Source organism: Rhamphochromis sp. 'chilingali' (assembly GCF_963969265.1).
Source record: "Rhamphochromis sp. 'chilingali' genome assembly, chromosome: 3".
NCBI classification, from domain to species: Eukaryota; Metazoa; Chordata; class Actinopteri; order Cichliformes; family Cichlidae; genus Rhamphochromis; species Rhamphochromis sp. 'chilingali'.
Window position 1 is genome coordinate 44,677,491 of NC_137931.1, and position 14,315 is coordinate 44,691,805.

The 14,315-nt window shown below is 41.4% G+C and overlaps 1 protein-coding gene across 1 annotated transcript; it reads right to left on the bottom strand.

Annotated features, from left to right (window-relative positions):
- Positions 1 to 130: 130 nt before the first annotated feature.
- tnni3k (TNNI3 interacting kinase) lies at positions 131 to 13,431 on the bottom strand. Its single transcript, XM_080878717.1, has 25 exons — positions 13,326 to 13,431; positions 12,996 to 13,104; positions 12,735 to 12,820; positions 10,703 to 10,800; positions 10,322 to 10,432; positions 10,150 to 10,248; positions 9,915 to 10,053; positions 9,489 to 9,633; positions 9,303 to 9,407; positions 9,116 to 9,210; positions 8,878 to 9,027; positions 8,716 to 8,799; positions 8,574 to 8,630; positions 7,967 to 8,059; positions 7,830 to 7,887; positions 7,540 to 7,734; positions 6,728 to 6,832; positions 6,589 to 6,641; positions 5,352 to 5,404; positions 4,714 to 4,846; positions 4,271 to 4,380; positions 2,767 to 2,826; positions 2,507 to 2,676; positions 1,409 to 1,488; positions 131 to 408 (listed from the first exon to the last, which is right to left on the bottom strand). Exons 1-25 carry the CDS (start codon positions 13,363 to 13,365, stop codon positions 329 to 331), a joined length of 2,508 nt encoding a protein of 835 aa, XP_080734843.1. The 5' UTR covers positions 13,366 to 13,431; the 3' UTR covers positions 131 to 328.
- Positions 13,432 to 14,315: the final 884 nt, after the last annotated feature.

The window sequence follows — 14,315 nt, forward strand, 5'->3', positions numbered from 1 at the left end:
AATAAAAACAATCAGACAAAAATAAAATACAAAGTTTTCTGTATTTTTTTTTGACAAAAAAATGTCTTTACATTTAAATTTATCATCAAGAACAAGAATAAAGAGAAAACTTTGTTCTACATGTGCGTTTTTAAAAAACAGTGTAACTAAGTTTCAGTTCACAAACAGATCATGCATAGACCTTATGTTATAACCAAATAACAGGTAACCTCAATTATCATCATATGCAGTTTCTACAGATTTATTTATTACATCAAAAATGTCACAAAATACACAACTATCTGTATTAATAAGATGATAATAACAGAGTCTGGAGCTCGGGGAGTGTTCAGTTACTTTCCTCAAAGCTGCCGCTGCTGCTGAGGGAGGAACAGAATCTCATGGTGCTCATGGGATCAGACACATACCCTGAGGATGAGAACAACAAGGATTTTTTTTTTTAATGTGGTGGTTAAGAAGGACAAATAACAGTTCAAGGGCTGATGGGCCAATTCATTAGATACACCTTGCTAGAATTCTTCTTTTTTGCCATCAAAACTGTCTTAAGTCTTCAGGTCATAGATTCAACAAGCTGACTCAAGGAAACAGTTTCATACTTGTCTACCAACAATGTGACTCTCTCTGTTGTTATAGGCTCTTTGCTGCAATGGTAAATGGCCTGTATACACTACATTCAGTCATCCACACATTCACACACTGGTGATGGCAGCTACATTGTAGCCACAGCTGACAGAGGCGAGGCTGCCGGACACTGGGGTGAAGTGTCTTGCCCAAGGACACAACAACCGAGACTGTCGGAGTCGGGGCTCGAACCGGCAACCTTCCGATTACAAGACGAACTGCCAACTCTTGAGCAACGATCGATAAGCGGTTATCTGTGTTCCTGTTGCCTTCCTGTCACGCCATTCTCCTCTGACGCCTGGCACCAACACAGCATTTTACCCATATAACTGCCTCTCACTGGGTATTTTCTGTTTTTTCCAGGTCATTCTCTATAAACCCTTGAGATGGTTGTGTGAGAAAATCCCAGTAAATCGGCAGCTTTGAAAATAATTAGGCAGTCTGGCACCAACAAACCATGCCACATTCAAAATCACTTCAGTCACCTTTCTTCATCAATCTAATGGTCGGTTTGAATTTTAGCAGGTCCGCTTTAACATGTGTACATGCCTAAATGTATTTGCTTGGTTGATTAGAGGTTTGCATTGCATCAGCAGGTGCACCTAATGCAGTGGCCAGTGACTGTATACCAAACCAGCCGCTTTAAAAACGGGTTAAAAATTGGGCCACATTCAAGTTCAGAATGATGACAAGCACTAACACAAAAGTTTTGAAATGCAAGAGATCTACTTAAAAAGTAATTTGTGTAATCATACAGTGTTACTGACTCTGTGTTATGCACACAAACCATTTCGATCGATGGGAGAGAACTGCATGCTCCTTCTTAGTTCCTCCAGTGAAAGCCCTCCAGATGCTCTGCGCTGCTCACTGAAATTAAAAAGAACATCCTCAGCATTTGTTCATTAATCTACTGGAAAACAATACTTTGGAATATATACTGCTGCATTTACAGGGAGAAAGACAGATGAGACGAAGGCAGCTCCAAGCAAAGAAACTCAATATGTAATGTCAGACTCAATAGCTGCCTACTTTCACTTTCTCTGCAGGTGTGCTGTATACAAAATTCATGACAGGTATAAATGTGCAACCCCAGCTCATAATAAGGAGACATAATAATAGGAAAAGGTTATTTAGGTTAAGGAATTTGACTTCATTGCTCCGATTTCTGAAGTTTTTTACAATATATTTACGATCTGTGAAACATGACACTAAATGTGGCTGAAAGTTGCAGAGGAGTTTTTTTTTTTGTAGGACAATATTTACAAAGAGGGCCTTGTCTAATTTCAGTACTCCATATTGACTGTTACCAGGCTCTCACTCTTCTCATGCACACACACAAACAAGCTCAAAGACAAGTGTCTAACAGAGGCCTTCCTTCACAGTCAGAATGACAGGACTGTTTTATTACATTTGCTTTCCTTTGCTTCCTGGTTGGTATCCGAGCAACTCTACTCCCCACTGAATGGAGTTGCTCAATTTGCCTGCTTGTTATCAGCATGACAGTTGTTGAAAGTGTTTACAGGATTTGCTTTTACATCACATGTTCTTGTCGAATAAGCCCAGACATGTTTTTATTGTATATACTCACATATACATTGTTGTATATTTTCATCTCAAAACTGGCCTTTTCTAAATATTGGTTTGGCTCGAGATCCACTTTCTTTATGGCCTTGGCAGGGATGTGCTCTCAAAGGAGCAATCAGAAACTTAGAAAGCTAGCAAACTAAAGAAAACGCGTCCATCTTAGCCAGAAAGAAATGTTAGAGAATTAAGATATTAACCCCAGTGGGCTTTGGCCAGCAGCAGAGGACCAAATGAGTGCGAGTGTGGTTACTGTGCAGTAAATTATTCCCACCTGTTTAAGGAGACGCTCGAGTTGTCTTACCTCTGGGTCCAGAAAGCATAGGCGCGAGTGTTGAGAGCATACTCGAGTTCAAAACGAGAGCGCAGGGCGGCCACGTGGCTCCGGCCGGGTCCTCCTCGCCCGAGCAGACAGTCAGACGAGGAGGAGGGAGAGAGGGAGCCGCTACTGTTACTGGAAGCTGGAGACATCAGCTGTGATACATAATAGAGAAAATGTAATTATTACAACATGCATGTCATGCACAGCAGAAGGCATTTAATTATATGTGGCAGATTATGTACCTCAACATTGCACAGGCATTCCTCCAGGCTGGAAACCACTTCAGAGAATTCAGGCCTGTCCTAAAATTTCAAAAGAAAAAAGAAACTATATTTATTTTAGCATTTTTATAAACACTCAGACATGCATCAGGCCTATCCCCAAAAAGATGCACAGGTGTATTCTCTCCAAAACTGGCGTGTATATTCTGCTTATTCCACCCACACACGAGGCAAAGGTGACCTGTGCTTTTAAAAGCAGCCCTCAGATCTCTCGCCTCGCTGTAAGAGAACAAACACTGCCACCCTGCAAAGCTGTTCAATTATACATCACATCCAGAGAGAGCGTCTGTCTGCATGTCAATGACTGAAGCCAAGACCAAAACAAATGTAGGATAACATTTAGGAAACACTTAAAGATATATAAAAATGGAATACACGTTTTTAAAAACCTTTTCCCTACATTATGTTTTCAAAAGGTTTTACAGCAATTTATTATTAACTTTAGGAAATTTAAAAAAAATGTACATATGTATGTTTCAAAAGCAACAGTTTGCACTTTCAACAAGTTTAAATTACACAGATGTCACGGCCGTTCATCTGGAAATCTACAGTACAGCATGTCCCAGTGTGAAAACCACGTGAGAACCAGTGTACTGCACAGGTGAGGCACCAGGAGAGAAGCCTGCATGTAAGATCCTGTGGCAGCCTGCTCTTGTTAAATAAATGCTTTCATGACGTTGAAGTGGGACAAGCAGATCACAAAAGTAAACAGATAACTAGTTAGCAAACAGGAAGTCGATGTACCACTGAGAGGAAAATGTGCCCGCATGATCAGCCGTGTGATAACATTAAGGGGAAGAAAAGAAGAGGAATCCCAGCTAGTTATAAACACCACAGCACAGAGGGAGGATCATCAGTGTCCTGAGTACTCCTAGATGTGAACAGCGATGCAATAATCTGTCATCTGGGGATCAGCTTCTCTCATTCATTACTGCTGCTTGTGCACTGAAGGAGCAGCTGACTCAGCATCCTGTGACTCTCACAGCCTTATTATGTTTATATAGTAATGGCTGATATAATATGGATGACATCATAGTATTTTAGATTTTAATACAATAAAGCTCTTAATAGTTGAGTATATCCTGACGAGCTGTAATTTAAGAACAAGTTGCGGGGCGATCGTGGCTGAAGAGTTGGGTGTTCGCCTTGTAATCGGAAGGTCACCGGTTCGAGCCCCGCTCGGACAGTCTCGGTCGTTGTGTCCTTGGGCAAGGCACTTCACCTACCGCCTACTGGTGATGGCCAGAGGGGCCGATGGCGCGATATGGCAGCCTCGCTTCTGTCAGTCTGCCCCAGGGCAGCTGTGGCTACAACCGTAGCTTGCCTCCACCAGTGTGTGAATGTGAGAGTGAATGAATAGTGGCATTGTAAAGCGCTTTGAGGGGTCCCGAAAAGCGCTATATAAATGCAATCCATTATTATTATTATCCGAGTAATTACTTCTCAGCACAATCAGGCCGTTTACCTCTGGGCAGGAGTTCCAGCCCCTCATCAGAAGTGCAGAGATGGGTTTGGGAATGGAGTAACCAATAGGAGGCCGGATGTGATGATAGGCCATGTCTGCTGCTGCAGCAGCTAAGGACAAAACAAATATCTTAAATTCAGCTGTAAAAAGTGTTATCTGAACTGCTTTTGTGATCTATTTTACTTTTGTGGTGGTTAGTATTTGTTTGTAGTGCAAGTAGAATGTATGCATGCTTTGTTTACTGCTAATTATCAGACATTTCTGCACTGAGGTGATGAGCTAGCTCATGTCTTTGCATTTACTGAATGTTTTCTTGAAAAGTCTGAAAACTCTAAAATACCACGTGGACAGTCTTTTGGCTAATGTATGGATCGGGCACTAATTTTGCAATACGAGATGTCACTGATTTAACTTCTGTTTGAACTCATTTGATGAAAAATGACCAGGCTTCAGGTGAGCAAAGGGAATTTCTCCTGTCAGCAGCTCCCACAGACAGAGGGCGTAGCTGAACATGTCCGCCTTCACTGAGTAGCGAGTGCACTGGGTGAACACCTCAGGAGCCATCCAGCGCAGGTTCTGCCAAAACACATGTGGAGATAAAGGTTGTTGAAAGCTCAAGAGGTGAGGACGGACGTGTATTTTTAAAATTTGGTCTACTTTAATGGCAGCACACACGTATGCAAACAAAATGAAGCCCAATTAAAACCATAAACGCTGTGTCCCAGCAAGGGCAAGTAGATCATCATAACAGGCAGCTCCCCGGAGATGAAACACACTTAACACCAAACTGCAGGCCAAGCACTGTGCAGGATTGAGTCAGCACATTCATACAAATTCTGCATGAAGGCACTTTTCTTTTTTAGCTGGCAGATAATTGATGGCAGTTGCCAGAGAAAGCACTCACTTGAAGTCCAACAAAACAACAGCTTATACTTTTTATCTTTAAATTTTGAAAGTCACTCAGTCTTTCATGGATGCTGCAGATGGTGTCAGAGTTATTTGGCTAAAGAGGGGAGAAAACTCATTCCATGAGAATTTGCACCTGTCATCAAGTAAACGTGAAAGAGCAAACAGCACTGACCCCTGGCTGCTTGGTCATGTTGTCCTCTTCAACAGACTGTAGAAATCTGGATTCTGCAGAGAGAGGCAACGACATTTATAACATCACGCAATTTACAGGCTGAAAAATGAAAAGTAACAGCAGCACAAGTGCACAAGTGTTCCTGGGTAAGTGAAGAATTAGAATTAGAATTAGATAAGTATTGAGCTACTCGTCATTACAGACCAAGTCAGGCTAAGTGTGCTGAACAGATCAAGAGCAGATTTTATTGTTAATAAACTTTTCTGATGGACTGGTTAAAAATGTATATGCTCGACTGGAGCTCTGGGCCATCAAACCTCGGTTCAGTGGATGGATCTGATCTGTTCGTAGGAACAGTAGAAAGTGTCAGCATTGACCAGCCTGGAACCAAATCTTTTATTGTTTGTAGGACTTTTTTTTTTATTTTGATTTTGAGTTAAATGAGTGCTAGCCCTTCATTTTTTTTTAAGGCTAAACTTACTAATTTTAACCACTGCTGCAAAATTAAAGCGAGAAATTAGCCATCAAGCCTCTGCTAGCTTTTTAGATGAGTTTTTTAAAATCCCTAATGCAGTCTCGCAAGACAACTTTTATCTAATACATTTTTTTAAGAAGGTTTGCTGAGTCTTCCAACACGGTTTCAAGAGTATGGAAGCAACACTGGGAGCCCATTAACCCAGCAGGAGGACCAGTATCTGCTTTGTGAAAAGAGAAACAGGAGGAGCACTCCCAGAGCCCAGAAAACAGCCTCAACCAGTTTCCTCATACGCATGTTTCTAATCAAACTGTTGGACATCGACTCCATTAGCATGAAACAACTTCCTTTAGTGGGATCTGTGCTGAACCCCATCACCGTGTAGCTCCACTGGTATTTTCCAGAAAATAACCCAACTGGCCGGTCCACCAATGGCGCCTATTCGCTTCAGAAATATGCAAGAGCAGCCTAGTGGAGGTCATGTTTGCGGAGCTCTGGCAGTTCCTTCTTGCACAAAGGAGTAGCTACCGGTCCTGCTGATGGGTCAATGCTAATTTTACAACCAGCTCTCCTCGTGTTTTTTGCGACTGAAAACCAAGTCGGGAAGGTAGACCTTTTAAATCAGCTTATGATTGGAAAAGTTCTTATAGCATTTACATTTATCACGTTACTGGAAGTTATTTTATTTGTTGCTAATAACATTTGTAACATTTTAGTTGGACAAATAGAAAAGAATAAAGAAAACATCATCTATGGCCTCACCTCCGAAATCAGCCACCACTGCGTGTCCATCCTCATATAGCAGAATATTGTGACTGGAAGGAAGACATGTATTATTTGCAGTGACAACAGTTATTCTCCAATTCCATTCCAGCACATACGTTTCCACTGTGGCACCTACCTGTTGAGGTCCCTGTGGATAATAGGCTGTGTGAGGTTGTGCAGGTACTCCATGCCCTTGGCCACATCAATGGCAATGATGAGCTTGGACTGCAGGTCGATAAGCCTGTCCATTGACACATCATTAAAGCAGCAACCACTTAGTACTAGATCAATGACCCCTGCCAATCACACACAGCTCTTTACACAGATCAATAGGACAGCCTATAAAGACATCACCTGACCACACAGTTAGCAGAACACTTCATCTGGATCAATGATGATTCAGGCTGAGGGGAAGAGACTGGTGAGGGGACACTTCCGAGGATGATAATGGGACCCGAAATAGTCAACTGCGCCGTGCACACCCCTCAAAGTAACTACCTAAAGTAGTCTGACCTCTTTTTACAACCTGTTTATAAGGACGATTATTACTTACTTCACTGCACCAGAGTTCTACTAAGTTATTTAGGATTCCTTTTTTAATTTGGAAGTAGATTACTAGAAATAGATAGTAGAACGTATGTAACATCTATAATGCTGAGTTTGTATGTAATGGCAAAGATGACTCGGTAATGGTGCATGAAGAAGGGGAGAGCTCTAACTGAACTGTTTGGGTTTGTGTGTGCATACTTTATATATTTATGTTGTTCTGGCACAAATCGATTTACTCAGTCAGAATGTTCAAAGTCTAGAGACAAAAAGTAAAGGCCCATATTGGGATTCTTAACTTATGCTATCCAGGTTAGAGTTAAGTAGTAGTGTATGGTTAAGGTTTCAGGTAAATTGCTAAGACATGATAATTCCCAAAATAACTCACAAAAACTTCCTCACCTCTTCTGCTCATGCAGCAGGGAGAACAATGAGCCTCCAGACACATACTGGGTAACGATGGCAAACTGACTGGGGTCGTCCAGACATGCTCCCACAAACTGGATGATACAGGGATGATTGAGGCAACAGAGGATGGAAACCTCTCTGCAGAACATATCTACATCTGACTTTGAACAGTACGTGTTCGCTCGATAACTACAGAAAACATTAAAGATTCAAGGGTCAATTAGATCTTTCCACCTTCTAATAAATGAATCCAAAAGCATATCATCAGCTGTGTGAATAAATACCGCTTTATGGCGACAATTTTATTTCTACATTTGCCTTTGTAGACTCTTCCAAAGGAGCCTGTGTGGGACACACATAATAATATCAGATCTGTAAGCACATTAGATGGGGGGGAGAAAACAACAGGAAATAGACTCACCCGATCCAATAATTTCATTAAACTCCAGCTCAGACAGCTGTAGGTGGAAGTGAGATGGAAGACTGGCCCTGAGCACAAGAACTTCTGCTTTCTCTGAAAAGAAAATTTAAATAATCATTAACCCTACAAGGCACAATGTTGCTTATGTTAAATGCCTGCACATTTTCCTGTTGAACCTGCAATAGACACACTTTATTTTGATGTGTTATTTTAAGACCATTGCAAAGGTTTAAATCAAATAACATTCTTATAATGGTCACAGGATAGATGGCACATATAGCATGTATAGCAATTAAAATACATTTAAATCAATTAATTTTGGCATGAGTAAAACATTTGACACCTTTATATCATTCCCTGAAATGTAGCTTTCCAATTTCAAACGTTGATATTTACACAGTTTCAAGCTGTGTTTTATCAAATTCATATCAATTTATTATGCTGGAGACGCATCTGTAGTTTACACCACCCCCAATTTCACAGCAAAAGACACCAAGTGTTATTATCAGCAGCTAAACCCCTTCGTTTGGCAGCAGACGTGGCGTGCACTGCCTCGTGAGCTGTCAGCGATGTTGGAAATCAGCTGTGCTTCACTCCACCTCAGTACCTTTAGTCATGCTTTTGATCTTTCCTAGAGGAGACGGAACAGAGACGTAGGAGCCATCTGGAAGAGATGCATGTTCAGACACATTAACAGGAGATTATGTGGGGATTTTAATCCAGATAATATATTTCAAGTGGTGACTAACCCCCTCCTGGCTGAGAGTACTCATTGCAAGGAGAGTCATCTGGACGTTTGTAGTGTTTTAATAAGGTGACTATGGCATCGTGACCTGGAAAAAATAGTAAGTGAGCAGCAACATTTATTTCAGCTTTCCAAGCTTGCTGAGCTCATAATAGTCTAAGCAGACCTTTTTCATAAGCCCACATGAGGCATGTCTGTTCGTCTTTCTCTCCACTGGACCTGCTGGGGTCGCAGGCGACAAGGTTCATGTCTGCACCACTGTCCAGCAAGAATTGTACCAGGCGGATATGGCCATGGAAACAGGCACTGTGCAGAGCTAAACAACACCACAGGACACACAGATAATAATGAAACTCAGTGCACTGTAAAGAAATTAATAAATCAATTAGTAAACGAGGTCTCACCTGTGTGTCCATCTCTGCCCTGATAGTTGATGCTCATGGCACTCTGGCTCAACAAGAATTTGACCATCTCCAGATCTTTCCCGTAGGTGCATGCACTGTGACATGAGATATGAATTTAACATCACCTCAGAGCAATACGTTAGCTGTGAAATGTGTTTTTGCACACTATAAATTAAGCTAAATATACCTGTGAAGTGCTGTTTCACTGAATATGTTCTCCTTTGAAAGACTGTCTGTACCAGAGTACTGTATTAACTCCTTCACGGCTGTGAATTTGCCGTTGTAGCAGGCCCTGATGAAACATAGCATTCATTGCAATTCATGTCATGTACCAAAAACTCAGAGAAGACCTCTAACACTGCAGATGATTTACAAGTGTAACGGCGTATCCCCGTAGATGTTCACAGAGTGAGGCTGTACATCAAAGCTGCCCTGCAGAAGAAAGCGGACAACTTCATGGTGACCAAAACGAGCACAGAAGTGGAGGGGGACGTGATCTTCATTGTCTTGGGCATTTACTGGTGGGGAGAATACAAATGTTAGAGGAAATTCAAATTTAGAATTCAAGTAGCTTCTCTGTGGCTTCTGAAGAAGGAAAAAGCTTAAATCAAATCAAATCAAATCACTTTTATTGTCACATCACATGTGCAGGTACATTGGTACAGCACATGTGAGTGAAATTCTTGTGTGCGAGCTTTGTAAATGCTTTTGTATCAATATATCAACCATCAAGTTTCTCTTACAGACCATCAACCCATGTCAATTTTGATCAGAGCTCTCTCAAGGTCTCGGGTCCTACCGTTAGTTTTGCTTCCCTCACTCAGCAGCAGTTTGACAATACCAAGAAAGCCCTTGGCAGCAGCCAGATGCAGCGGGCGATCACCCACCTCACCACTTGCATTCACATCTGCCCCAAACTTCAGCAGCAGCTTCGTCACCTACAAAACAGGAGAGGACCAGAAGAAGCCCAGAGTACAAATACAGGTGTTTACAAAGATGCTGTCCCCACATGAAGTTTAACATGAGGAGTTTACCTGCTCGTGGCCATTGTAGGAGGCAATGTGCAGTGGGGTAAAAAAGACAGCATCCTGAACGTTAACATAGGCTCCGTGCTGTAGAAGTATGTCTGCAGCCTGGAGGTGGAAATAGCCACAGATCAAGGAACGAAATCAACACGGTCCATAACGGCTGATGATTTTCTCTCACCTCATGATGCCCGGCCAGTGTGGCAACATGAAGGGCTGTGAGAGCACCGTATCCCAACTGCTGCACATCTGACCCACCATGGAGAAGCGCAGTCACTAGCTCAGCATTATCCTGCAGCATGCAAATAAAACAGTAATACTGCATTTCCACAGATCCTGCAGGGTTCAATATAAGCATATGTCATTTTTAATCTGCAGTATTATCACAATTAATAACTAAAAACATGAAGCTATGTCCATGGTACCTTTGTGTGCACTTGCACTCCACCATGTGGTAAAAATTTAGAACGCTATCAACCAGATAACATATAGCATAACAAAAGCAAGACATGGACACGGTTCCACCTTGAAATTTACGTTACTGCCCTTTGCTTCTCTGCACCTTGTAAGCAGCCAGGTGGAGAGCAGTGAATCCATTCCTGGTCAGTCTTGAAGGACGCAGGCCTTTGAGTATCAGGGTGCGCATATGGGCCTTGTTCCCTGGACACAAATATGTCACATTATGCACCAGTGAAATATCTCCTTTCAACAAAACATTATATTTACTGCAAATGAAATAACAGGGTGGACTGGAATGAAAAACTAGAGAAACCACAGTTCTAGCCTTTAGTTGCATTATTATCTTCTATATTTAACCTTTATGTACAGTGATGTGATAAAGTATTTAACCCCATCTTCATTTCTTAGTTCTCTGCATATATATTTCAGATCATTAAACTTAAATTTAATATTAGACACAGTTAACTCAAGTGAATACAAATTCAAATACAATTTCACTTGCCACACCCAAACTGGATTACTGCCAGATCCGCTGAATCAGGAAATCACTTAAGTAGTTGGAAAAACCTCTGAAAAAGCAGCACAGTGACCCCAGCACAGCTATGATCTAAAGAAAGGGCTACAAAGTCATTTCTAAGGCTTTGGGATTGCAGCAAACCACAGCGAGAGCCATTATCCACAAATGAAGAATATTCAACAATAGGAGACTGGGCAAAAATGCCATCGATGGGAAAGTTCCAAGGAGAAAACCACTGCTGACCAAATGAACACAGAAGCTCGTCTCATATCCCAATATTTTGTGGACTGACCAGACAAAAGCAAGACTTTGGAAGGTTTGAGTCTCCTTACGTGTGCTGTAAAACTAACACAGCATACCAACAGTCAAGCATGGTGGTGGTAGTGTTATAGTCTGGCGTTGCTTTCCTGCTTCAGGACCTGGAAGACTTGATGTAATTGATGGAACCATGAATGCTGGTCTACCATAAAATCCCAAAGGAGAATATCCAGCCCTGAAGCTCAGTTGCACCTGGGTTATGCCGTAGATTAATAATCTGAAACACACCAGCAAACCCACCTCTGAAAGGTTTAGAAGTGGTGGAAGGCTGGACGGACTGAGATGCTTTGGCAACCTCAAACAGACTGTTCATGCTTAAACTTCGTGCTTGGGGTGGCTGTGGCTCAGGTGGTGGAGCAGATCAGCTACTGATCGGAAGGTTGGTCGTTCGATTCTTGGCTTCCCCAGTCTGCATGCCAAATATCTTTGGGCAAGACACTAACCCCAAGTTGCTCTCCGATGCATTCATCGGAGTGTGAATGTAGTTTCGTTTGCACTTGTGTTTAGAAGTGCTTGTATGAATGGGTGAATGAGGCATGTTGTATACAGCACTTTGAGTACTCCGGGAGAGTAGAAAAGCGCTGAATAAGAATCAGTCCATTTACCATTTAAACTCTCCAGTGTGACTCAATTAAATCAATTCTGGAAAGACGAGTGGGCTAAAATTCCTCCACACTGTTGTGAAAGACTCAATGGCAGTTATAACAAAAACAGTTACTAGACTTAGGGGCAGTTACTTCTTCATGTAGAGCCAGGCAGGTTTTGGTGGCTTCTTTTTCCACTTTATAAATGGAATCTTGTTATTGTCATTGTGCTTTTTATGTACTCAGGTAATCTGTGTCTAATATTTATTTTTGTTTGATGATCACTCCCAACCAGTCACGGCAGATATCGACCCCTCCCTGAGCCTGGTTCTGTTGGAGGGTTCTCCATGTTAAAAAGGAGATTCCCCATCTCACTGCAGCCACGTGCTCATAGTGGGTCATCTGATGTTGGAATTATCTCTCTCTTAGCAGGGTCTTTACCTTACAGTATAAAGTGACTTGAGGCGACTCTTTGGTGCAATATAAATACAACTGAATTGAATTGAATCTGAAACTTGTGTGACAAGTATGCAAAAAAATAAGAAATCAGGAAGGAGGCAAATACTTTTTCACAGCACTGTACGTTCATTTCAATTCTGTTTAGTTCTGTGCTGCTTACACCACAAACAATAATGTCCGTCAGGCTACAGTAATCCTTCCCTCCACCATCACATTTTGTTGAGGAGTTATTAATAGACTCTAGTAGTCATGCATACCTCCACACACGCAGCAGAGATGCAGCAGCGACAGCCCCTTCTCTGTTCGGTAGCTCACATTCACCTTCTGAAAAGCTTCATCGGAGCTGAGCCACAGAAAAATCAACATCACCTGCTTGTGAACGATATAAAACCACTGACAGAGAATTATTCAAACTAGGTGGAATTCCAACAGAGGAACAGTGCACGTCAGCTTAAATGTAGTTCCTATAGTGACTCATACAGATTGGATCGCTCACAGAAATATAAAGAGTTTGTCACCTGAAAGCGAGCTTAAGATCCACCAGCTCGCTGTCTTTCAGCTGGAAGTCGTCTTCCAACTTCTCAATGATCACAGAGTATGACTCGCCAACTTTCTTCTTCCATTCATCTTTATAACACCATCATCAAGGTGGAACATTAATAACAATGTAATATTTTATCTTACATTTCTAATTATCTATGCATATATTCAACAATCTACCGAGTATACACATAGCCTTTTGCAGCTTCAGTGTCTGTAAACTGTAACTTATCCTCTTGGGCGTCCCTCCTTCAAATGCAAACCTCATTATCAATCATGTGTATACATGTGGGAAAAAAAGTCATTACCTGTACATGTCTGAGATGGTCTTGATTTGTAATTTCCCATTGAGGGGATCCTTCTTGTTTTATCTGTGCTGTATAGTTTGGTGTAGAAACTAGAGTAAGACGGGAACACAATCTCTCCCTCGGCCACAATTGCACAGGTCCACATCAAAAGGGGATCATAGCCATGAGCTAAAAATAAACACTACTGAGTGGAATGTCTAACAACTATGACAACTGATCTCTCTCCCCTCTGGGTGTATATATGTACAGTATAAAACAAAGCAGGTGATTGGTGTCCTACAGTGTCCCACTGTCCCGTGGCTCACGAATCTGAACATGACTTAAATGATTGAAATTATTTTTGGGGGAGTTTTATTTTTATATATTTCTGTAGCTGATCTTCACTGATGGAGGAAAAACTGAGTAAATAGAAGCAATGCTGCTGGACTCTGCAGTCTGTGAAAAAAAAAAACTCAAATAAAGAAGAAAATCCAATATCTCCAGTGATGTATAAGTATGCAGATTTCTCACTTTAAAAAAAGAGAAAAAAAAATACTATTATGGGTCTACAATAAAACAATAAACTTCATAAAAAATATACAAAAGTATTATAACTATTTAATATTAAGGTGGACTATAATCTTGCTTTGTTTTGTCACCTTTCTATATTATTAAAAATATACACTAACCAGCCACTATATTAAATCAACTGCTCATTAATACAAACATCTAAAGCAAAAACATGGCAGCAACTCTACGTCCACACGTACCCGGGTATTTTTGAAAACGCAGATTTTGCACTTTTCGTCCACACCTAAACGGCCTTTTCGGTGACTGAAAAGGGAGATTTTTAAAAACTCCTGCCAGGGTGGATATTTTTGAAAACTCCGTTTTTGCGTTTACTGTGGACCAGAAAAACGGAGAAAACCAGCGTCAAAGGTGTGCGCATTTTTTTGACGTCACACTGTGCGTCAGGTTATTGTTTCGGTGAAATGAATTTCTACAATGGCG